The sequence below is a fragment of the Centroberyx affinis genome, unplaced genomic scaffold, assembly GCF_046629955.1.
Source record: "Centroberyx affinis isolate AG114_WGS23_722 - 3 ecotype Tasmania unplaced genomic scaffold, CSIRO-AGI_Caff_v1 ptg000084l_1, whole genome shotgun sequence".
NCBI lineage: Eukaryota > Metazoa > Chordata > Actinopteri > Beryciformes > Berycidae > Centroberyx > Centroberyx affinis.
This window is the reverse complement of record NW_027278792.1, coordinates 1,490-27,580: the sequence shown is the minus strand read 5'-3', so window position 1 is coordinate 27,580 and position 26,091 is coordinate 1,490. Positions and strand designations below refer to the sequence as shown.

At 43.4% G+C, this 26,091-nt stretch overlaps 1 protein-coding gene across 1 annotated transcript in view; it reads left to right on the top strand.

The window, feature by feature from the left end:
- Positions 1-25,796, top strand: part of LOC139646214 (protein FAM13B-like) — a gene marked incomplete at its 5' end in the record, with an annotated part of 53,833 nt that extends 28,037 nt beyond the window's left edge. The window contains 17 exons of the mRNA XM_071522161.1: positions 3,854-3,898; positions 8,783-8,878; positions 10,108-10,255; positions 12,751-12,848; positions 14,307-14,358; positions 14,865-14,994; positions 15,845-15,916; positions 16,909-17,182; positions 17,874-18,015; positions 19,336-19,417; positions 20,340-20,540; positions 21,483-21,697; positions 22,031-22,114; positions 22,337-22,432; positions 22,703-23,091; positions 24,332-24,433; positions 24,938-25,796. Of these exons, the coding sequence (XP_071378262.1) occupies positions 3,854-3,898; positions 8,783-8,878; positions 10,108-10,255; positions 12,751-12,848; positions 14,307-14,358; positions 14,865-14,994; positions 15,845-15,916; positions 16,909-17,182; positions 17,874-18,015; positions 19,336-19,417; positions 20,340-20,540; positions 21,483-21,697; positions 22,031-22,114; positions 22,337-22,432; positions 22,703-23,091; positions 24,332-24,433; positions 24,938-25,061 (2,350 nt within the window). The remainder of the gene's footprint in view (positions 1-3,853; positions 3,899-8,782; positions 8,879-10,107; positions 10,256-12,750; positions 12,849-14,306; positions 14,359-14,864; positions 14,995-15,844; positions 15,917-16,908; positions 17,183-17,873; positions 18,016-19,335; positions 19,418-20,339; positions 20,541-21,482; positions 21,698-22,030; positions 22,115-22,336; positions 22,433-22,702; positions 23,092-24,331; positions 24,434-24,937) is intronic.
- Between the last annotated feature and the right edge of the window lie 295 nt (positions 25,797-26,091).

Here is a 26,091-nt window from a genome sequence, read left to right as displayed (position 1 = left end):
AATCTTCATCAAACTGTCCCATCTTTATTTAATTAAAATTTCTGAAATTTGATTTACTTATTTGTGAAGGCAGATGTAATGAAATAAATATGTTTTATGTTGTTTTGATCGTATTGAAAACTAATGGATTTTTAACACCTATAACAAGCAAATGTTACAATGTTACAGGTGTCTCCAGCAGTGTTTCCAATTTGTGGTTAGTTTTCACAAAATGATGTATGCACTTTCGTCGGAGCAACAAACAGTGGATTATTTTTCACCAGAATTCAAACTAACATACTAAACCAATCAGCAACAAATATGTCACCTTGAGTTTAACTGTCATTATAGTGCACCACTTGGGCCAATCAGTGTAATTTTGAAAATGCCAAAACGAGGTGGTGAGATGCATAATTTCCCCAAGTTTTGTCAAAATCCCATCAGTGGTGTCTGATATACTCTGTGTGATGGACAAACTCACGGACAACAAGCATAGTCCTTCCCAATTGCATTGTGGGGAACAATAAAACTATATACTAGATTAGTAGATACACACTTGTTGGATAGTATGACAACTCTGTGCTTAATTAGTTTCAGGAAACTGCAAGAAATTGTTTAGTGTTTATCGACCTTAAGACATTATCAAGGTCACATCTCTGATACCTTCTGCTGCTAGGATACTCTTTGATCTTAACTGCGCTTCTTAGTGTCCTAGTCGGGGAAGAAATGTCTCATAGGGTCCTATCAAGTGGGTATTGCAAGGTCCTTTAGGGCACAACTGACGTGGATTAGATTTCAAATTTGACTTTTGTTGCATGGGGAGCTTCAGGAGGGCAGAAACAGCCCAAAGGGCCCTATCAAGGTCTTAGTTTAAGTCGTTAGGGCCTAGGATCAGATTTTATCTTTGCTACTTAAGGCCCATAGAGACGCCGTAATGTCCTTGAGGGCCCTATCAAGGATCTATTGTTAGTGTTGCAGCCACCCAGCACGGAGCTCCTTAGGGTACAACTCAGCAGGAACACCGGCTGTCAGATGTTATCTGTGCTTCGAAGGGACAGTAGCCGCTGTAGGGAGCCTGCAGGGTGTGTGGCTCCCTGAAGGGCCGTTCTGCATGTTGACTAACAGGGAAGGAAAGGAGAGGAGAATTTCAAAATACGCAGGATCTGATGTAAACTCTCCAGATAATCACTTACTCAGAAAAATGAGTCAGATGTTAGAGAAAAGGGTGCTGGAGAGAGAAAAGTGATGACCGGTGTACAAATAGAGGGACGGAGGAAAGTAGAAAAGAGGGATGGAGAAACAGGAGGAAAAAAAATAAAGGGGGATACAAGTAGGGAGTACAAAGGGAGGGAAAGGGATAGAGAGATGGAAAGAGGGGAAAGCAGAGACCAAAGATTGAGACGGAGAGAATAGAGGTTGGCCTCACACAGCAGTCCATGCCACAGACTCTGTAAGCAAGAAGCTGTTAGTGAAAATATGAAATTACCCAAGTTATGTAATCAGTAAACTGGGGGGAGAGAGCAAGACAGCGAAGAGAGAGAAACAGAGAGAGATAGAGAGAGAGAGAGATCATATCTGTTTACATGTTTGACTGAGTCTTCTTCCCTCACTTTCAGTGGTGTTAAAGTTGGTTTGTGGTTCAGCTCTAGGTTTCGCCTGTGTGTGTGTGTGTGTGTGCATGGGAGTGTGTGGGCATGTGTATTTCTTGATGCGTAGGTGTGTGTGGTCTTTGTAAAAAAAAATTGGCAGCCTGAGGCTTAATGTTTGATCACTGCTCTACATCTCTCTCTCTCTGTCTCTCTCTCTCTCTCTCTCTCTCTCTCTCTTACTCTCTCTCTCTCTTAGTGTTTGATCCCTGCAACACTGCTCTACATCTCTCTCTCTCTCTCTCTTCCTCTCTCTCTCACACACACACATGCACACACACACACACACACACCTCCTCAAGGTTACAGTGTCAGAAACGAATGTGAGATGCCTGTTGTATTCTATGTAAATAAGAAGGTAGGGAGGAGGAGAGGAGAGAAAGGAAATACTAGGGAGGAGGTGGAGAGAGAAAAGAGAACTTGAGGAAGATAAGAAAGCGGAAGAGAGGTGGGAAAATAGATGATGGTAGAAAAGAGATGAAAAGAAGCAATGGGAGAAAAGAGGGAGGTCTAGAGAGGAGAAGGAGGAAAGATGTCAGGAATCAATGGAAAGAGGTAACAGAAGAGAATTGAGAGAAGAAGGGAGGAGAGCAGGAATATATTGAGGGAGAGAACAAATGGATGAACAAATTGAAATTGAACAAATGGATAGTGTAAGAAAAAAGAGGACTGAATTGATAGAATAGAAGTGGTGGAAGGAAAAGAGAGAGTTAGGGAATAGTTGAAGGAAGAAGGCAAGGATGGATAGAGATGAAAGAATAGAAAGGAGGAGAATATGAATAGAGAAGGAAGAATGGGCATTAAAATATAGAAAGAAAAGAGGGAAGGAGAAGAGGAAGACAGATGAGAGGAGAGAAGAGATGGGGGGGCTTTGGCGTTTCCTATCAGTCATTAATAATTCAGTCCATATCGATCAACCTGAAGGCGCCTCTCCCTGCAGTAGGAGAGGACTGTGCGTGTGTGTGTGTGTGTGTGTGTGTGTGTTGAAGAGAGTTGCACTGATAGTCTTGAGCTATAATTGCCCTCTCTCTCTCACACACACTTTGCATAACCTCAGCTTGCGTGTGGAGATGAGTTTGACCTCATGTCCACACACTGCCAGTTACATAGTTATATAGCAAGGAGCCTCTCTCTCTCTCTTTCTCTCTCTCTCTCTTATACACACACACACACACACAGAGAGACACACACACATATATACACACGTGTCCACCCCGCAATGTGTATATGAAATGTACCCATGCACTTGGGCGTATGTGGATGACCTTGTTTTTTTTGGGTGTGTGAGTGCACGCATGACTGTACATGCAAGACCTTGTGTGTGTGTGTGTGTGTGTGTGTGTGTGTGTGTGTCGCGGTGTTATATAAGCCTAAATTCCTGGCGTGCCAGTATGTGTGTATTTGTCAGGCCAGGGGCAGACTGCTAAATCAACGGACACAGCAGAGCCGCCTCCCCTCTTACATGGCATGCACACACACACACTCACACACACACACACACACACACACACACACACACACACACACTTCATCACTTATTGCAAAGCATCGGAGAACGGAGATGACATGACACACATTAGCACACACACAAACAAAGACCCCTATCTGATCAGTAGGGTTGTGCAGTTTTCTGTGGCCTAAATAATGCCCACCCGGGGTGGCACCAGGGACCGAAAATGTGTGTCTGTGTGTGTGTGTGTGTGTGTGTGTGTGTGCGTGTGTGCGTGTGTGCATGCGTGTGTGTGTGGTATATTTCCTGAGATGATCGCTTTGCGTAAGGGGCTCAGATTAGGAGCCAGGTGCAGTGAGGGCACAATCTGATCTCACACACACTCAGACACACTTACAGAGTTGACCTTAAATTGTACTCATTTTCTTCCTCTTTCTCCTTTACTCTCACTCAAACTCACACATATATACACACACACACACACACACACACACACATGCATATGCTCCACACACACACACACACTCATAGTTATTCCCATTTTCCTGCTCTTGGTCTCTTTCTCTCCCTCTCACACCTATACACAGAGTTATACACACACATACTTACAGTTGTCCTCATTTTCCTCCGTTCTCTCTCTATTTCTCAGTCTCTTGCTCTCTCTGACACACACACACACACACACACACACGGCAAGGTCAGACTGTGTCAGTATAGGAGGGGAGTCTAGGAGTACGTGATGTTCTAACCATGTTGTCCTTTCCCTCTTTTCCTTCAGCTCCCACCTCTCCCCAATATCCATCCTGCCCGCTGACTCTGCTGAGTAAGTGTACACACGAACACACACACACACACACACACACACACACGCACACACAATCCACACATCCTCCAGTAATTGTATGTACTAACCATACCATACATAGGCACCCATTAATGTACAAACACATGTATGCATGCACAATAATATGCCCAAACACCACACATTCACATACACACATAAAATTAAAAAAAATGCCCACAGATTGTAATCAGAAGAGGCTTTTTGTATTAGAATTTGAGCTGGAAATCGTAATTGGTGAAAATTCCAATGCTGCCTTTGAGTAATTGCATCTGAGAAAAATCTTAAACCAAACAGTCATATTTCACATTCTATTTATGTGTTGTAATAAGAGGAGAGCGATGGGGAAAAACTCCAAAGGAGCAGCAAGAGAGGGAAGAGTCAAAGTCAGTTGAGAGGGGGTGAAGGAGGGTGTCTGCTCAAGAGAGAGAGAGAGAGGTAAAATAACAGGAATCCAGAACGATGGACAGACACCTCCAAGAAGAGAAGGGTTGAGAGAAAGTTAAGAGGTTAAGAGGAAGTGTGAGGGCAAGAAAGGAGGAAGGAAGCAAGCAAGCTCGCCCTGTCTTTTGATGATGGAGCAGAACCAAAGCATTTGGCATGGCCTGGTGCTTTTCTAACCCCAGGGACATGGACTCAGCAATCACATGGCTCTCAGGCCCGCTGCCTCCTCGCTGCATGAAATGGAAATGGAGCAAAATCAGTCTCTGTGGTGCCGTATGTTGGTGTGACATTACTGACTGGGGGGGTTTGGGGTGCAAACCTCTCTGTTGTTTCTGGCTGTGGGAGAGAGTGATCTGGTCTCAGGTCACAGGGATAACACACATCAAAGCTGAAAAACAGTGGTATTCTCCTTTTTAATGCATCAATAAAACACACTAGTAACAAATGGGTCATACCAAGATAGCCACACATTCCTCTATCATTTGCATTGCATCTGTTCACCACCAACATTTTGGCACAGTGCTTTCCTTCAGACTGGCTTTCTTCACATGCTGAAAAAAACATGGCACTAAAATGTATTATATAAATTAGCCTGTTTGGCTAACCTTGGTATATATTTACACTGGCACTAATGTAGATTAATGGGACTTGATAGATAAACATACTAGATAAAATAAAAAAAGTAAGTAAGCAATTAAATAAATACAGCAAAGATAAGATAGTACTTTATTGATCCCCTTGGGGAAATTGAGGACACAAACAGTAAACCAGTATCACGTTGGACGAGGACTTTTATTATTCTGCTCTTGGCTCAGCAGCTTGAGACACGTGACATACTTGCAATGTTGTGGGTTCAGATCCAGCCCCTAAATTATTTTTCATATCATTTCCTATTTTGCTGCCAGACTCAGCTACGCACTAATCTAATAAAGCACCCATGGCATAAAAAGATGACAACGTGTTGGCCATAGATTAGAGACACAGGCCCAGCAATAGTGATAAATGCACCTGCTGGCCAACTAGTGAGGGGAAATGTATTTAGCCTGCAGCTACCTCTCTGAGTTTGATACATTAGCGTTTTAGCTAGCTTCTAGGCATCATACAAGCACATTAACTGGTAGCTAGCCTCCAGGCACAGGAATGCATTAGCTTTCTTGGCTACCTTGCTCAGTCGTGTGTGTGTGTGTGTGTGTGTGTGTGTGTGCGTGTGGCATTAATGTCTTTACTTTCCTCTGGCTACTAGGCTGCATTCAAAAGGCCTCTCCACTGTTGGGAGGCTTGGAAGGATTTAGACAAGATTTAGCCGCCAACAGCAAACATACTGTTATACCTCTCACTGGGCTGTGTGTGTGTGTGTGTGTATGAGAGAGTGAGAGAGAGAGAGAGAGTGCAAGGTAGACTGGCTGAGATGTGGACAGTGACAGCAAACATATCAATCTTTATTGTGTGTTTGTGTGTGGAAGTAATTGCCTGCATGCGTGTATCTGCGTGTGTGTTTATGTATTTATGTGTGTGTGGCGGGTAGTAATGATTTGTGGAGCTTGGAACAGCGGGAGGCGGAACAGCTGCTGCAGGCATTGGTGGGCACGTGCTGCAGGGAAGTGTGTGTGTGTGTGTGTGTGTGTGTGTGCGCATATGTGTGTGTGTGTGTGTGTGCCGCATATGTGTGTGCGCATATGTGAGTGTGCGTGGCTGCACCTATGACTCCAGTGTGCCACGCAATGGTCAGGAAATGTCAGTGCCCTATGACTCACCAACATCACCAACACACACATACACACACACACACACACACACACACACACACACACACACACACACACACACACACACCTGACCTTATCCCACCACTTTTGAGTCTTTGCCTTAAATGGACATGAATGGGAAGCTAAGCTTAATGATGTACGAGTCGGGTTCTTCTATTTAAAATTGTTCACCTTAATTGGTATGAACATTATGTATCACACACCACACACACACACACACACACTCACAGTATGTTGTTGCTGTTGGCTACATACAGTGAGGTACAGCTAAATCAATAGCTTGAGCGCCAAGAGGAGATTATTAGAGAGAGAAAGATGAAGAGGGGAGATGGACTGATAAAAGAGGGATCTATCAGAAGAGGAGAAGGTGTGGAGAGAGACAGAGAGGGAGTGGAAGAGAAAGAGTATTTTTCCCCAGTATATTCTAGTTTCCATCTTGTGTTTAACCTCACCGGTGTCAAAGCTGGAGGAGCCAAGAGACACAAAACTATTAGCCTGCGTGACGCCTGAGTAAATGAAGGAGGATACATGATGATGAGGTTTTAAGTAGAGACAAACACAGGCACACGGTCCAGCAAATGAAGCAAGCTAAATAAAATCTCACTAGAGCTTGTTGAGATTATTGTGTGTCAGTCCAGAAGAAAACCGGACAGAGTTTGACTGCTGTTGTTTCCTTTTATAGGCCCTTCTCAGATCCTCTCCTCCTCTCTCCTCCCGTCCTCATTTTGGCCTTATCAATCCTTTTAGAATAGGTTATCTGCTTAATATGACCTTATTAAATAGGCCAGAACCCAACAGAAACCTTATAAATGATTATTAGGTCATGGAAATGCTAGATTTATGATTTAGTTACTTCACTAAACATAATTACTGACAACAGTAACTTCCTTAAATTATCAGTATAATCATATTATGGGATAGGTTAATATAAAAGAAAAGAAACCTAATGCACCCTTACATAGAGATCATTTTAAGGCCTCCAGATCACTGGACTGCAGCCTATCCCTTAGAATATTGTATTACTGAAAGAAGTTAGTTATACAGTAACCTTATTGAATTAGTTATAATCAAGTAGAAACTCCTACAACATCACACATAGAGGAAAATACTGTAAAACCTTCAATCATGGCTGAGGCCTTTATTTACCTCAACAAATGGAGCACCGGGGTTTTATTATAGACATGTCATATTTCTTTTTGCAGGTCCACATTACACGGTGTGCCTTAAAGTGATAAAACTTAGCGGTATTCAGTAAAGAACTGTGCTGCTCAAATTTATACAATTACCTTTGTGGCCATTAGCCTAAACAAATTGCTGGTATAAGCAAACAATGTCAGATACTACTTCTACTATTAATAACAATAATAATATCTGGCTGAAATAATCACGCAGAACAATTAGCTACTTGAAAAAAAAAAGATTTATTATTGGTAACATACCAGTAGGCTACCAGAGCATACTGGTCATCAGCCTTGCAAACAAATCATTAGCACAACAGAATGAAATAAAAACTGCAAAAGCCCTAAAAGTGAATAAAAGGAAAACTCACATATTGACTGACAAACAGGAGCAATGCAGCATAGAGATCCAAACAATGCAGTATAGAGTTATGTTTACATAATGAATGTCAAGGCTTTAGTGACACTACCTGTATCTGTGGCAGTGAGATAAACCAGTCAGTGTATCATTTAGAGCAACGGTTTTAACTCTCCACTCATCTGTCTCTTAATTAATAGAGGTTTTTGATTAATAGAGGTTGGCGACAGACAGGATTTAATCCTAGGTGAACAGGGATACATGTGGTTCCAGAGATGGAGGTTTTAACCTCTACACCATCACTGGGCATTACTAAGCCTTATTATAAACAGAGATCTTAATTAAATGGGTGAGCAGTTGACTAAGCTTATTGAATGGGATGTAACTGAGCAGACTCATACTGTACTTTTATCTCATTTACATATGAAGACAATGGAAACTAGGGTGGACTTTATCAAACCCTTTTTCTGAAACACGGAATAGCCCTATTTAACAGTTTAATCCTGCAGTAACCTTATTTAATAGGTAAGATTAACCTTGGTGTAACCTCATACATGAAGAAGCCCATGCAAGGAAAGGTGTATTTTCTGGACGTTAAAATTAGTTTATTAATCTCCGAGGAGAAATTGGACCATTGCAGCTAAATAATGCTAGTGTTGCCACTGTAAATTCTGTGGTGCTTTGGTGCTTTGGGTTATTTGTTTAGTTTTGGTTCCTCATCAGTCCATGTTTTGAACCCAAATATGGTTGTAATACAAGTTGCAGTACTAAAAATGTTGATCTACTTTCCTGAGATCGCAAACGTGTCTACAGCTGGCTTATTAAGTTGATGGAGGAAAAAGTTGGCCGGCCCGGTGCATTGTGATGATGAAATATGTTGCCCAGAGCAACGGCATGGCTCTTTGATGTGTTTTTAATCTTTTTTTTTAATACAATGGAATTCTATGGCTGCTGGGACATGGCTTCATTTGGCACCGGCTACATGGACGAGACTTGTTGGCAAAACAAAATCATTGCTGATTTTATTATTTTCATAGGATTTGTTGACGGTAATAAAAAACACCGGCCGTATCCTTTAACATGTGTGTTTGTTTTTGTTTTTTTGTGTGTGTTTCCCCAGTATAATTGAGCGGACCATCAGAGCTGCAGTGGAGCAGCACTTCTTTGAGCTGAAGACCTCCATCGACCAAGACCTCAGCAACTACGACAGCCAGGGGTGAGAGTACACACACACACACACACACACACACACACACACAAACACACAACAGGGTATTCTTGTATTCTTATTTAGTGTCCTATTGAATGTTGTCTTTCAAACACAAACATACACACATACTTCTATACCCTTAACTTCCGATAACTTTAATTAATGCATCGTGAACAAAGCAATATGCCATGCTCAAGCACACACACACTGTAGTTAGACACACTCTCTCACACACACAACCACAGGCACGCACACACACTCACATTAACCTACTAAGCCATCTCAGGCTATACATACGGCTATCTCTCTCTCTCTCTCTCTCTCTCTCGCTCTCTCACACACACACCTGCCCTCTCACACTGTGCACTTGCACACCCAAACATACAAATGAGTGCAGTATATACATATAGTACATACATGGAAACTGCCTACACTTGGATTAAGTATAAACACATACACACATGGAAGTGCTCTTACGCCCTCGGCAAAACTTTGCAATCGCAAAAACAAACAGTTGTGTTCCACTTTGCCTCCGCGCGCCTTCTGGTAGAAACACGCTACGCAAATTCTTTAGTGGTCAAAAGTGGCATTGGATATTTTTAAAGAAACATATTTGCCATAGCGAACATTGTGAACAAAGCTATGCAGCCAGCCAGACGGTTCAGGTTCCCGGTAAACATGATGACAGCAGCGATGTTAATGAGGATACATGTTGAGGGGAACAGCTGCTCTCGGGTGTCGACCCCGACTGTGAATACAAGCGTTTCGTTCTCCACGGGGACGGCCACCTTGACAGAATAAGATATCCAGAGGTGGGTGACATTTGTGGGTGTCAGACATCGAGGAGTCATTACACAATAAGACTTTTACACCACATGCTAAAATGGGAATCTTTATGGACGGTCTATGCTTGATCGGTTGTACTGGGTAGTTTCCAGCTTTAAATGTACGTAACAATCAATCAGTACAGTTACAAATCCCCAAAAATTGAAGCAGACAATCTGCACTTTGACCTGATGGACATTATGTTATTTCACATCCAAACTAGATACTGAATCCCAAACTAAATGTGTCAGTTTCCAAATACTTAAGTTGGTAAATTGTGTAGATTTAATCATGAATGTAATTTTTTTGTATGAATTTGGTTTGTATTAGTTTTGTTTTAAACTGCAACTGTTTAAGGAACTTAAGTTAAATTTAGTTATTTTTGTTTTCTGGTACATGTGTTTTCTCAGGGTTGATCCCAGTGACCCTCCAGCCCAGAGTTGCCATGGAGACGAGGAGCAACAAACAGACCCTGAGGACAGCCCCTGCTCCACGGATGGAGAGACCCCACTCACACAGCCTGAACAGCATACACAGCGCAGCCAGAAAGACACACAGGTCAGTGGGAGAGACACACACACACAGACACACAGACACACACACACACACACACACACACACACAGACACAGAAATACCCCAGAAGCATCTATCAAGTTTTTCACACTTTAGGTTCTTCTTTGAAATCACACAAAGACACTCTCCCTCACTCGCTCTTCCTGTGTGTGTGTGTGTGTGTGTGTGTGTGTGTGTGTGTCTCTGTGTGTCTGTGTGTCTGTGTCTCTCTCTCACACACACACACACACAAAATGTCACTGTATTGCAAAGACACTCATTTTCTCTCATGTACACAGAGCTAAGGAGCACACATGAAATCAGTTGACAACACACACACACATAGTGGAGGCGTCTCTGAAGAAACACACACACATACACACACACACCAGTTGTTGTGTGGGCTAGCAGCATATTTCCCATAGCTAACCTCCTTCCTGTCTCAGTCTATCAGTCCATTCCAAGGCTGAATGTTTGATATTATCAGCACAGTCTATCATTGTTCTGCTCTGATTGCTACAATAGCTGGAATTCTACTGGGGTATGAAGGAGAGACAATCACAGGCCTGTTTCACACACACACACACACACACACACACACACACACACACACACACACACACACACACACACATGCGCACCCACGCTTATACACACAGACCCACAAATGCGGTCATGCAGAGAAACACTAATAAGCACACAAACAAATATCAGTGCACACAGGCTGTCATTTGTTGTCACTAACTTGTGGTCAGAAATGAATGACTTCATGCATCCTACACTGTCACTTCCTTACAGATTAGATTATTTAAGTAAAAACAATCCGTTGCTGATTCAACGCTTAAAGTGATAATCCACGAGATTGTTGTTTTTTCTTGTGCTTTGGCGACACCTTTGGTGATGAGCAGTTATTGCTTTGGTGTTTTACACTTAAATGTAGACAAAACATAATATTAAAGACACTCAACATAGACCGCGGCTTATAAACTATAATGAAACCTACCAGTCCAAAAGAAGAAGAAGAGCCATATCTGCATCGCCTCTCAGTTCCTCCTTTTCATCTTGGAATTTTTGCACTTAAATGGACACTTATTTATATGAAAAAGTTGCAGATTATTACTTCAAGAGATTACGCGGGAATGACGAGGTGTAGGAAGGGGGACGCATGTGAAAATATTCCAGCGCATGACATGGAATAGCATCGCATAGTATAACCTCTCATGTTGCTGATGATGTGCTAAGTTACATGACCCCAGCACCCATGACACCCTTTGAAAACACATTCTCAGAAATACTCAAGAGTCAGTTGGAAGATTTTGGGGGTTTTTTTCTTCTTAATTCTCAAAAAGTTGACTTTAGGGAGACTTCCTGGGTGTTTTCATCTAAAACGGTTCAGAGTATTGTGAAGGGCATGTGTCTTCAGTCTTGGGCACATACATTTTTAGTAAGGATTGTCACTGTGGAAATCAAAACCTCTTGGCCTTTCCTGTTGAGCCACAGCGGCTCTTGTCCCAAGCCCCGTTTTAGCTCCATGATGAAAAGACCCGGCAGGAGCGAGGTGAGGGGCAGACAAGATGACAGAGTGGGGTGTGTGTCTGGGGGGAGATGGGGACTCTGTCCGTCGCTTCCTAACAAAATAAAACTGGGTCCAAGTCTTTAAATAGATTATTCAGGGTCTAAAGAAAGACAGCAGCACCTGTGCACCACACCACAACACATTTCTTTTCTGTGTTGACTGGAATGAAGTCAGCTTAAAGGTGCTGATCCATATAGAAATGATGGCGATGTGATGTGTTGCTATACGTACATTGTATGTTCACACTGACCTATTTACACACAGAGTCATCATAGCCCCGCCCCTCACTGTGAATTACTGCAGCAGTAGAAGCAGCAGTAGTAGTAGTCATGTGGTAGCCATTACCTCAAGTCTAGCAGCCTTGATGGCAACACCTTTAGTGTCAAGCCTAGACTTTGAGATTCTTATCTGAGACTGGCAGAAGATGCCCAGAAGATTCATTAATAGTAGATCAATGCAGAATAATAGAAAGAATAGATGCAGGATAGGCAAAATCTCAGTGTTTCCTGTAAGGTTTGTAGATTTGGGGGTAATCTGCCTTGGATCAGGCATTTTTTACACGGAATGAGCAATAATGCCAGATGATGAACTTTCATTGTACATCCATTGGCTACTACTATAGTACTAATGCTGGATTAATGCTGGATGGGGGATTTCTACCACTGAAAGCGAAGCGAATGTTTAGACGATGTAAAAAATAACCCTGTGCTCCTTAATTCACAGAGGAACCAAAAACATCATAAAGTGTATAGTTTATGTTTGCAAGGATGCACCCATTCAAATTAGATTCCCAATTTATAATTGCCTTTCATTCTAGTCCACTGGTAGCCTGCCTTGCTCTAGTCAGTTTTGTTTAATTCATTAACTCTCATTCATAAGAAACAGAAAAACTAACTTGGAGATGTTGGTGTGCTTTCTCCCAGGATGCAGTGGGCTCTGGCGCCGCCCTAGAGGAGAGCTCGGGAATGGACCTGGACACCGAAGCCCTCATAGACGCCGAGAACAACATCAACACTGCCAGGTGAGCTGGTTTGATTGATTGACTCTTTAGTCCAACGGTTCAAAGTTCAATATGCAGGGGAAATTTGGACTTAATTAGATTAGCCAGATAGCTGCATACTAGTCATTCTCAGCAATGTGGAGAGCGGACTTTATCCCTGTAATAGATGACAGACTACCATGTTGTTTTCTCTCAAGCCATAATACGTCGAAGCCTCTTTCCCATAGAGACACACACTCTCTCTCTCTCTCTCACACACACATGCATATGAGCAGATAGGAGGCAGCGGTGTTGTCTCGCCCTGTGAATGAGAAGAAAGCACAGATCACTTGACACCTCATGTTTACCAATCGTTTCGACATGCTGTCTCAGCCGTGGCTCATTTTTACGCTGCATCTGAAACAGGCCTTTGTTCTCTCTCTCTTTCTCTCTCTCCCTCTCTCTCTCTCCCTCTCTCTCACACACACACATTCATTGACACTAGGGACTCGTACACTTTTACGCTCTCGTCATATCATGCCTCCAGCTTGTGATTGGTAACAACCATAGTTAATGCACCATGGTCAATGTCGCATGGAAAGCTTAATCGTAAACATGGTTCAGTCAGCCAATGTAAAAAGCCATTTGACACCAGTGCAGTGAAAATAGGCAAGAGTTCATAAGTAGGATAAGATTCTCCATAGGCACACTGTTGATTTAACTTCCAACAAATGTGAAATTTCTCAACAGTGAAGCCAGCTCAGCATTGCAAGAAATTAATTTTATAGCCACTATGCAAGCAGTGCCATAGTGAGTAAGTGGAATGGATTTTTTTTAATAAGATAAGATGAAACTTTAATGATCCCTGTGGGCAAATTGGGATGCTGCAGCAGCAAACATTAACAGGATGCAGCAATTACCTGTGAGTTTTCACAGAAAAGAAATCATTCATAAAGGGTTTTAGTTGTCTGTCATTAGTGTGCAGCACATGTGCCTCTTGCCTGGCTGTTAGTCAGCCTCAGTGCTGCTTTTCTGCTGTTGTTCGTATCTGTCCAAGAACCCAAAGACTTAGATGGGGTCCCAAATAAGGCTGCAGGGTTATGGATAAAAAAAAAATTTAAAAAAAAAAATTTTGCTAGATTTTGTGATCACGATTATTAGTTTTGGTGATTTCAGGAACAAATTTAGGAGAAGGTTAGTTAAAAAATGATTAACGGTGCTGCGGTGTCAAAGCCTTCCCGGGTCCCTGAGGTGTAAAGTAGGCTGACTTGCAGTAAACACTCCACTGCAATATCAGCTTGTATAAAAAACATCACATTTTGCAAGATTTGCCTGCACCACAGTAGCTAACTAAATCAGTGCTCGGTATGTGAGGAAAACATTGAAAATTGATGTCCCCTGAGGAAATATTTGGGGGAAAAAAGCACTACTGCATTTTATTATTAGTTGCCCTCATTATTTTACAAGTATATCTGATATTTCTTATCTCTGTGTTTGTAGGCAGGACAGCCAACCCTGTGACAACATGGAGCAGACTGATATCATAAGCTGTGTAAGTAGCAATATGTGTGAATATAAATTACAGTGTATTTCCACAACTAACTACTATGGTTTCTGTGGTTCTTTCCCCTTAAAGAGCTTTGTGATTATATTTTTTTTTCACTGGAGCACACCTGCTTGGAAATATAAAAGTTTAGAAGCACATGAAAGTAATTTAGGCACCTGGTCTGTGAAAATATTTGGCAATTCCAATCTGTACCTTGAATTTCACGTTATACATTTGATCCTTTTTCAATTCTGTAGTAGCGTGACTTTATTTTCAGGAGACAAAACTACTAAAATGGCCACACTGTAGATTCTGTCTTAGTCTTTTAATTTTTTTGCCTGTCTGTCTCTCTTCCTTCCTTCCTTCCTTCCTTTCTTCCTTTTTGTCTCTCCTTCATTCCTGCCCTCCTTTCTTTGTTCCTTCCGTCTTTCCTTCCTCCCCCTCTCTCTCTCTCTCTCTCTCTCTCTCTCTCTCTCTCTCTCTCTCTCTCCCTTCTTTCCTTCCTCCTCCAGGACTCTGGGCCGTGCCGGTGTGATCAGAACGCCAACACCAGTGAGACCAACAGGAACCACCTGTCACCATGCCAACAGAATACTGGCCACACCCCCCACCTCCAGCTCTTCCCCGACAACCAGTGGGAAGGTAGATACCCCCATTCATCCCAGCATCTAAAAATCTATGTGAAAATTGTTTCAGATACATTTTAAAATAGTTCAAGTAGTTCAAATAGTATTTGAACTATTGGAAGCCCTTATCCTGTGTTTTTAGGTAACTGAGAAAGAGATAGAGGTTGGGGAAAAAGATACAGCATTATTACAGTATAATATTGATATTCTTTCACCCACAATACTGTCAATATATCGGCATATATTGAGTACTGATTTTCTGCATTTAAAGCCTATTAATAAAGGACCAATTATTTTCTGATACAATAATCCTCTTGAAAAAAAGATAAATGTCCTTGAATAGAGTCTATTAAGGCTAAAAGGTCTTCAATATTTCATCTAATAATAAATTCAGACTTTTTATTAATACTTAAGTATAGTCTTCACTCATAAGCAACTATTACTTTACTAATGAGGCTTGAGGGATATAAAGGATTAAAGGGAAATTACACCAAAATAGACTTCCCGGCTGCTAGTCTGACACATTATACGTTTGCCTTAATTTTCAAAGTGATTTGTGTGTTTTATTCGTTTGTAAGTGTTTTCCCAGCAATGCATGGTTTCATTAAACTGCATTGCCTGAGCTTATTGAAAGAAAACATTTTCCCGTAGCTGTGTTAAATATCTAGTTTGTTTTCAAATAAACCCAACAGACCCACGCACAGTGAATGAAAGTTGATGAGTGAAGTTGTTACGAATGATTGACTTGGACCTCACAGCAAGTCTTCTCCTCTATTTCCCCTCTCTCTCTTTCTCTCTCTCTCTCTCTCTCTCTTCTTCTTCTCTTCCCTGTCTTCCTCCCTCCTTCCCTCCCTCCATCCGAACAGCGTCACCCCCCTCCCATCTCCACCTCCCCCCCATAGACTTCTCATGTATGCACCTGCAAAAGGAAGGCCAAGGTAAGTACTTTGACATCTACCCTCCCATCCACTACCTGTCTATCTATCTGTCTATCTATCTATCTATCTATCTATCTATCTGTCTATCTATTCATTCTTTCTTTTCCCACAGGTTTTTAGGTTATTTATGAAGGTTCCATGCCAGTTTGGGCATGATACATTGCTGACTAGTGAAAGGATTATACAGTACATGCTAATGCAGGAAACATTATTAAACTTGTACTGTGTTAAATGTTAATGTGCCTGTCTGATATGGTAGTGGGCCATCATGAATAAATCTCTGCATGAGAAAACGCTGTTCCTTCCTTCAGATTTAATAAGACGGATGGTGGGCAGGAGAGCCGTCTCTCGTGTTTTCCCCCAAAAACCTGGAGGAGGATGTATTGAATAAATAGAATACACCATCCCAGATACCCCCTCCTGCCCTCCACCCATCTTTCTTACTCTCTGACTCTGTCCTTCCTTCTCTCATCCTCCCTTTTCCCTCCTAATACAGGGTCGTGGGGCAGGATCATCAAGTCACTTCTCTTCTTCTCTCTGAATACACTTTTCCCCCTCTGTCTCTCTCTCGTTCTCCGTCTCTATCTTCTCGAATCTTCCCTCGCTCTCTCTTCCTCCACCCCTCCCTCCCTTCTTTCCCCGACTCAGCTTGTTAGCATAGTGCTGACGGTAATGATGCTGTTAATCAGGCTAAGAGTGAGTCAGCGGGTTACAGAGGAAGAGAGTGAGTGTGTTGCTGAATGTCTTAGCTCTCCAGCCCCCCCTCCCAGACAACTCGCTTCAGACTCTCTGTGTGTATATGTGTGTGTGTCTCATTCATATGTGCTTACCTGACATGCAATACTCATGGTAGCCTTTTCTCTTCTGTCTCCTCACTTCTCCTTCCTCCTTCCTCTCTTTCTGCCGTCCCACCTCCTCTTCCCCCTCTCCTCTTTCTCTGTCCCCTTCCCTCTCCTCCCCTCTCTCCCCCATGCCTCTCCTCTCCCCTCCAGACCCCGTCCCGGCCTACAAGTCCTGGCAGGACGACAACGAGAGCGGGGAGGCGCAGCTCTCCCCCCTGGCCGGCCGCATGGTCCCCCTGCCCCCGCTGCCCCTGGAGGAGGAGGGGGAGGAGGAGGAGGGAGAGGCGGGGCAGGAAGCCTCCCCCTCCTCCTCCCGCTCCCACCCTCACCTCCTGGCGCGACGCTTCCTCGACTTCGGAGCGCACAGCGCCCAACGCTTCCTCCAGCAGGACCCTGACGCCACCTCCCCCACCAAAGCACAGAGGTAAGAGGGAGGTGACACAGGTTATGTGTTTAAGGGTGTGAACAAACCTGCAGTTTGTTTTCTTTGGTCCAAACCACAGCAGAAGTTTACTTTGTTACATTTTTGTATTTAATTTGGTTCACACTGTCCAGTTACAACCAAACCAGGGCTTGTAAACAAAAGTCACATGAACTCACAAGTAGCTTGTTCATTGCGTTTTGGTAACCTGCAAGGTTTTAGCACTGGGGGGTCAAAACAAATCTGATTCCAGTCCCTGTAACTTTACCTTCTCTGGTGTTCATACTAGTTAACAACACATGAAGAAATAGCTGAATATGAATGTACATAATGGTACTTCCATCTGGAATGTTGGATCATGTGCACAGCTGGTAATGCACATATCCAAATCTTTTTTTATATATTTTTTTATTTCATACTGTGTATGAAATAACAATATATACTTTGTTGTTATGTATTCAATTTGTACATATTTTTGATTCTCTTTTCTTTGTATCAGTATGTTCTACTGCTGTTATTTTGCACACCTTCATAATGCTGCAATTCATATTTTTTCCATTCTTCTCACTGATACATTTCTACTTCTTTCAGTGTTCTTTCTTCTTTGCATGCCTTCAGTTTAAGTGCCTGTAAATTGTATTTTCTTTTGAGCCATTTACGGTTCATTCACATTTGTGTATCTCTGCCCCTCCAGGCCCCGTCGAGCATCATTTGGCTCCAAAGAGGCGATGAGAGGAGGGGATTCAGTGTCCCACCAGCTCACCAAGAAGCTGCAGCACCTCAAGAAGAAAATCAAGCAGTTTGAAGAGCAGTTTGAGAAGGAGAGAAACTACAAGGTAAAAGATAAAATATCTTATCTCTTTTTCTAGCTCACAGCATTCTATTATCCATCCATGTTTAGCACTTTAACTTTGCACCGGCTCATAATAGCAGGGTTCAACATTAAGATTTTTTTCTCCCCTCATCCAGTTGGGCCAGTAGGTCAGAGCTTTACTTGCCCCTAATATATTTTCACTGGTCCAGCAGGCAAACAAGAAAATAACCTCTTTCTCATAAATTTCAGGATTTTATTATTATGAAATGTATCATGTTGATAGTTCGTATTGTAGAGCAGTAAAATGGCTAAATAAACTATATAAATAACAGTAAAATGGCAAAATAAACTATATAAATAAAGTAATAAATAAATACATAAATAAAAAAAGCACAGTTAATAAACAACAAAAAAGGTGAATCATTGATTGATGCTTAATTTAAAAAGTATGTTAATTACTGTAAAATGTATTTGTAAAATTCCCAAATATAAATTGGCCCTTGTCGCATTTTATTCATGGAACCCGATATCCCATAACTGATAAAAGCATTTCTGTAACTGTAACCAGCAGCGAAAAAACATAAACCAGATGGGAAATTCATGAGGCTGGCAAGTCTCATTTCATCCCGATGAGGGGTTTTCAGCTACCTGCTTTACATACAGGCTAGTTGTGGTTTGTGGGTTCAAGTGCCTTTAAAAAATGAGTCAGCTCAGTCTGCTTTGCTCTGAAATCACTGACCAACAGTACAGAACGTTGCCAGGTTTGATTCATCAATCCAAGGAATCCGCTGCTTCCACAAGGAACGAAACAGCCTTTTTCTTTTCGCTTTTTGCTTTATTCGAAGTTACTGCTATTTTTACTCTGCACAACTCTCTGACTAACTCTGACGTGGCATCCAGTCTGATTGGTTGGAAAAAGCCCCATAGCGACATGAGTGGGCCAATGGCAGAGCAGAGAGGCAGAGATAACAGGCTTACTGAATTAGACCAGGTAAAGGTACTGGTGCCAGTTGGCCCACTGACTGACCAAACTGGCCCGAGTCAGCCTCTTACTGGCCCTGGGACATTGCTTAATTCTTATTGTCAAACCCTGAATAGCACTGAGTATGGGATCACAGATGCTGACCTCTTCAACTTTTGCATATTTTGTGAGTCATTCTGGGAAGGAACATCAGCTAAAAGCCTCAAGTGTTACTGTAAAACTGTGCAACAATTGGTTGACCTTTTCACTGAAATGCCGATGCTTGCTCTCCCCCTCTCTTCTCCTCCTCCTCCTCCTCCCCTTCCATTCTTCTATTTTTCTCTTCTTCCTCCTCCTCCTCCTCCTCCTCCTCCTCTTCAGCCCTCTCATGGAGACAAGGCAGCTAACCCCAAAGTCCTCAAATGGATGACTGACCTCACCAAGATCCGCAAACAAATTAAAGGTAGGAACACTCTGTGTACGTGTGTGTGTATTCTGTGTGTATGTGTGTGTATAAGAGGGAGAGACCAAGTGTGTGCTCCTGTGTGTGTGTGTGTGTGTGTCCAGGTTAGAGTGCCTGTGTGCCATCCTGTTCCATGATGGACAGCTTGACTCGCCCCACTCCAAACCCTTGACCTTTGTGAAAGCGCCAACATCGCATGCGTGCTGGTCTAACACACACACACACACACACACACACACACACACACACACAGAAATACACACGCACACACCCACACACACACACACACATGCGTGGCTCCCACCCTTCACTGTGCTGGTGCGTCCTTGTGAACCCACGTTCATTGCCTTAGGGGTGCGTTCAGCAAGGTAAAACGTTGCATAATATTACTTACTGTTATCAGGGCAGCTGCGGTCTTCGAAGGCCTTGGAAGTGGAATCGTGGAATTTGAAAGTTTTGTTTTTGCAGATGGGAAATGTTACGGAAATTTGTGCATGATTTCTTGTGTTCTTTAGCCTGTGTTCTTTAGCTGCTTTTATCCTTTAATAGACTGTTGTTCACCTCCAGCACCTTTTTGCCCAAACAGCCAGTTGGGTGGTGGATGTGTCAGAGATTTCAACAGAATGTGAAATATGATATAGGAGATTTAAATCCTGTTGTGCACTTTGCTGTGTCACTTCTATTGTGCATCGTTTCACCAAACTGAACAAACCCCGCTCTATTAGCTTCCCCTCTCCATATGTGAGGTGACGGCTCTCCTTTTCGGAGAACGCAGTGGCCGAAACGTTTCTCTCTCTCTCTCTGTTTCAAAACAAAAAATTAAAAACAACAATAACGCGAGCACCCGCTCTCCTCCTTCCTCCCTCCTCCTCCTCCCGCCCACCGACCGATTGATTGATTGATTGACTGATCGGCCAACCAGGACGCCAGCACCATCTTTTACCCAGAAGCACCCTGAGGCACCAGGCTTTGCTCCATTCACACAGACGCCACCACGCTCCCTCTTTCCCCTCCTCCTCCTCTTCCTCCTCCTCCTCCTCCTCTACCTGCTCACCCCCCCATCACACACTCACCCCCCCGCACCTCCCCTACTCAGGCCTGTGCTCTAGACAGTATCACCTCAGTAAGTACCAACCCCTCAGTAAGTAGAAAATATATACGCTACTTTACAGTGCGGTAACACTTTACCAATTTACCACTCATTTACAATGACCTTATTCTAATATATTCACCTTGGCAAAAGTACTTAAAAATACTCTTTAAGTACTTACTGAAAATCTAATACTGTACTTACAAAGGAATAACATCACAATATAATCATAAAAATAATAATAAAACTTTGTTTATATAGCACCCTTCGTACATAAAATGCAGCTCAAAGTGCTTTACAGTAAATAAAGGAAAATACAAATTAAGGTAAAATACGGAGTCAAAGCACAGCTGTGTACTTTTTTTGGTGTGTGCTTTTGCACAGGGCGAGTAATTACACTGGAATAAGATCATTGCAGAGTAAAGTGATACCTTATCTAGAGATACTGTTGCACCCAGTACCAGAAGGGATGTCTATTCTAGTATTTCTAGTTCTGTGACCGTCAGACTTCCTCTGGCTCTTCATTATTAAAACTCAACCGACCACTGTTAGGAAAATGTGTTGTTTTTTGCTCGCTGTGTTTGGAGTTTGACTTCGTGGGTGTTGTTGTGGCTGTGTTTTCGTGCAGTGTGTGTGTGTGTGTGTGCTCTCTGGGCATGTTTCCCTTTCTCCATGCGTTGTTATTGGCTCATCTTCACCATGGCAGCTGTCCATCAGACTCCTGCATGCCTGACCATCCGATGGCGGATGTTTTCGGACAATGTCAGACTCAAGTTTGTCTCTCGCTTCGTCTCTTTTTCCCCCTTTCTCCCCTCTCTCTCTTCCTCTAACCACTTTTCCTCTCTTTCTTTTTTTCCTTCTTTCTTTCTTTATCATCCTCTATCCCCCTCTCTCTCCATTCTTCTTATTTTTTCCTCCTTCATCTCTCCTCATCGCTTTATCCCTCCCTCCCTCCCTCCTCCTTTCCCTCCCCAGATGCCAAACACCGTGCGGAGAGCGAGCTGGGCCCTCAGACTCGGCCCCGGAGCAACACCCTGCCCAAGAGCTTCGGCTCCACGCTGGACCACAGCGCCCACGATGCAGCGGGGGAGGTCAAGGGTCAGCGTCCCACCAGGGAGGAAACACTGGAGCTGATCCAGCGCCGGGTCAAAGGGAAGAGGCAAGAGGACGGCTGGCCTGATGACATCAAGGTTAGTCACACGGCTCTGTTCGATGTTACACTGAGACTGGATCAGGACCCACGTTCGAATCGCCAGATTGACATTCATTTGTGAATTTTGCATGTCAGCAGTGTTTCATCATATCACATATTTGTCATGTCATCAATTCTCAGCTCTACAGTGACTTTGGCACATGTCACTACTGTGCAACTGTACATTGTTACATGCCAGCTGCACAAGTTGTTAGGATAGAGAGCAGAAAGAGTTGGCCAGAATGTGCTATAACTGTTATATTATTAACCTCTCTCTCTCTCTCTCTCTCTCTGTCTCTCTCTCTCTCCCTCTCTGTCTCTGTCTCTGTAGAAAATGACCAAGGAGCAGTTGTCCAGTGAGAAGACGGTCCTTCAGAAGAACCTGCTGCACTACGAAGGCCTGCATGGTCGACCTGTAAGTTTCCACTGAGCAAATCCTGCCTTTGATCCCAGCTGGTATTGTTGTCATTTATGCTACAAAGCCCCCTGAAATGCCCCATTCAAACCTGTTCTAACCAGCTCACTCTCTCTCTCTCTCTCTCTCTCTCTCTCTCTCTCTCTCTCTCTCTCTCTCTCTCTCTCTCTCTCTCTCTCTCCCTCTCTCGCTCTCTCCCCCATCTCTCTTGCTGTTTCCCAGGTGACCAGAGAGGAGCGTCTGGTGGTGAAGCCTCTGTATGATCGCTACAGACTGGTCAAACAGATGCTCACCAGAGTCAGCATTACACCTATTGTTGTACGTATACAACACACACACACACACACACAACATTACACCTATTGCAGCATGTTATAAACACACATATACACAGTTAGGAACACTCTTTATAGGACATTGTAAACACACACCTTATATAATGTTCATAATACACACAAATAGCAACTATACACAAGATACCAACACATATACTGTGGTTAGTATCACTCCTTTTACAATGCATATTAAACACACACACACACACACACACAGATTTCTCTCAATAATAACCTCCTCTCTCTCACCCAGGTGTCCCCTTCCAGTAAGAGGCGGAGCCAGACCCTGCAGCCAATCATCGAGGGGGAAACCGCCCATTTCTGCGACGAGATCAAGGAAGAGGAGGAGGAGGAGGGGAAAACCGGAGGAGGAGAGGAGAGCAGAGAGGAGGAGAGGGACGAGGAGGAGGAGGAGGAGGAGGAGGAGGAGGGAGAGAGCAGCGGAGGCGAGGTGCAGAGTTCAGAGGTCATCATGGCCTTTGACCTCATGACCTCGGCCGACGGGCCAATGAGGAGCCAGAACCAACCGGACAGGCAGAGCAACAAGAGCCAGACGGGCGGGCCAATGAGAGCAAAGCTGGAGGAGGGGTCAGGGAAGCTGGCGCTGGACCTGAGGCTGTCCAGCTCCAACGCCTCGTCCATGTAAGAAGACACACACACACACACACACACACACACACACACACACAGGTGATGGGTGTTACAGATAGATAGCATCCTCTTAAAGGAGAATACCTGTGTTATTTAGAGTTATAGCCCATTTACTAGAGTCTATATCTAGTTTACATTTCCCCTAATTGTTTTGCAATGCGTGCCATGTGTAATTCGATTTTTTTTAACATTTACTGGTTTGTCGTCATTTATAAAATTAAAACTATACAATGTCAACTTACAGCTTACAATGTCAAACCTAGCTTGAAATTAACTGCTGTCCCATCTAACAAAAATGCCCCAAATAAGAAGATATGTATGTTTTTGAGGGATTATTTCATTGCGGAGTCAGGTGATTGGCAGGAACGTGATGTGCACACGGATATGAAAACACTCAACTCACAATGAAATGAGGATAAATCAGAAACTTTGACAAAACCAAATTCATGTTTACTGTGATGGATTTTCTAGCTCGGGCAAATTTAAACTCTGTGGAAGTCGTTTTTCATACCTTATGAGAATGAGTGGCAGCAAATGTCTTCTCTTGAAGGGAGGAAAACTAGTCCTGATATCTCTGACTATGCTGACTGTGTGCAACCTAGACGACTGGCACAAACTCAAAAAAAAAACACTGGTATTATCCGTTAAGACTGTCATCTTGTTAACATGTCACTGCACTTATAGCCTGAGTTAATACACACACACACACGTCTCTAATCTTGTATCAGCTAAGGACTGTGCATCCAGGTCACTTATCTGACCATGATCCTGCCCGCTGATCCCTCCTGCACCTACAGCTCGCTTCCTGCTCACAGCAACTCACATCCGGTCCTCCTTACTTTACCTCCTCGACAGAGATGATGTCACAGCTTTTTCTCTTCTTCTTAATCAACTTTACTCATTTGTTTCTTAAACTATGCTTCAAGACCCAAATCATTCCTGCTTGACGCCTAGAAGTGAATTACTGCTACTTTTAAGTAATAGTTGGTGCAACTTATAAGACTTCTTCAATCAGCTTACATCTTTCACTCACTTTTTTATGGGTTGAAAAGGATTAAGAACTTTTTTTGACATTTAAAGCCCATCAAAACTGGACGAAGCTGATGTATACAGTGCAATGGAATGTCTTAAAAATGGATTTTGGGTGTATTTCCCCTTTTAAGTTATGTTATATTGTAGTGTTACGGCAGGGTGTGTGACTGGGTTCCTAATGTATCCCATCATCCCCCAGGCCAGAGCTGCTGGAACAGCTGTGGAAGGCCAGAGCGGAGAAGAAGAAACTGAGGAAGACCATCAGAGAGTTTGAGGAAGATTTCTATCAGCATAACGGCAGGTAGGTGGAGACACACAGTAATTTGATTTTACCCACACACATCAGTAATTCCAGTCAGTCTGGACAGTAAAATCATTTACTGGGGGACTGCAGTAATCCAAGAACACCTGTGCAAATGTGTCACACAATGTCATTTCCCTTTTAAAATTATATGGCCCTTGTAATAGAGATCCTGGGTGCGCCAGTCAGTAATTGCATGAAGCACCAGATGTCGATCCAGACGGGACCGAAACTGCTGTAAGAAATCAGAGTTAACGCAAAATACAGTAGGTCATTTCTGCTGGAATTTCTACCAGGGTATCTGGAGAAAATCACAGATATGTTTGTTCCAGGTAAGATACAATTCCTGAGTCCCTGGGTTCGTAATTACCAAACACCAGATTTTCTCTGGTAATAGTAAGCTTAAGTGCCTTGCTAAACGGCAGCGTGTCGGGACCTGTTCTGGGAGGGGAGCACATGAAAATAAAAACTCATCCTCCTCTGTCTCCCTCCTCTCTCCTGCAGAAATGTTCAGAAGGAGGACCGGGTGCCGATGCTGGAGGAGTACAGGGAGTACAAGAGGATCAAGGCCAAACTCCGCCTCCTGGAAGTCCTCATCAGCAAACAGGATTCCTCCAAGTCCATCTAGACCCGCACCCCGCCCCCTATCAGATATCATTACAGCTCCGAGGACCCGCCCATCCAGGAAGCCCTTCAGCCGGTCGGACGTCCCGCCTAGGAAAACCTCCAGCCAGTGAGATTCATTACCTGGACAGGACACGCCCACCCAGGAAGTCCTCGGCCATGGACATTCGTCATTGCTGAGATGTGACATCATGACCACCGCTTGTTATGCTGCGTTCATGTCGTATGGGAAAAACTGTCAGAACGACTCGTTGGTAGAAAGTAATGGTTTGAAAGTGTTTAAACTCATTTTGAAGCCGTCACGATGCCATGATTGAAGTTTTTTTGTAGACGTCGGTTGCTCCTGATCGGTTTGTTTCATACTTTACACGCGTGCGTTTAGTGAGCGATACGTTTGAATTCATGTTTTTCCAGCAAACCAAACGACCACAAAATGTAAAGTCCAGCGAGTAGTCGTGGCATTTTTACGTGTGATCACAAAATGACTTGAAAATCGTGTTTTATTTTGAAATGAATACATCATTCCCTACACTTGACTGCGGGTATTTTTCCTTGTTGGTGATGTCAGAGAAACCGGGGTCCATCGCCAAAACCCCAAGTTCCCAAGTAGTGTTTTCAAGTAGGAAGTGTATTAATCTACCGTCTTTCCCATGTGACACGAATGCAGCATCGCCACTGGCCGTACATTACGTCACTCCTACATGGCCCCGCCCACCTCCCCCCCCCCCCCCCCCCCCCACCCCCCACCACCCAATCCCTTGCGCTCCCTTCCTGAGTGACAGCGGCCGCAACCAATCTCATCGCCGCCTCCACTGCCTGCCCCATCATCTGAAACCCACGGCTGCCGCTAATGAATAAAGCCACCGCATCTGAAGAGGAATCATCATCATCATCATCATCGTCATCATCGTCTTCTTCATCATCATCATCATCGTCATCATCCCACCAACTACACTCAAGACTTTGCACTCGTCTTTTCACGTCTCATTTTCTTCTATCGGAGGAAAGAAAAAAGAAAAACGTTATGACTTTTT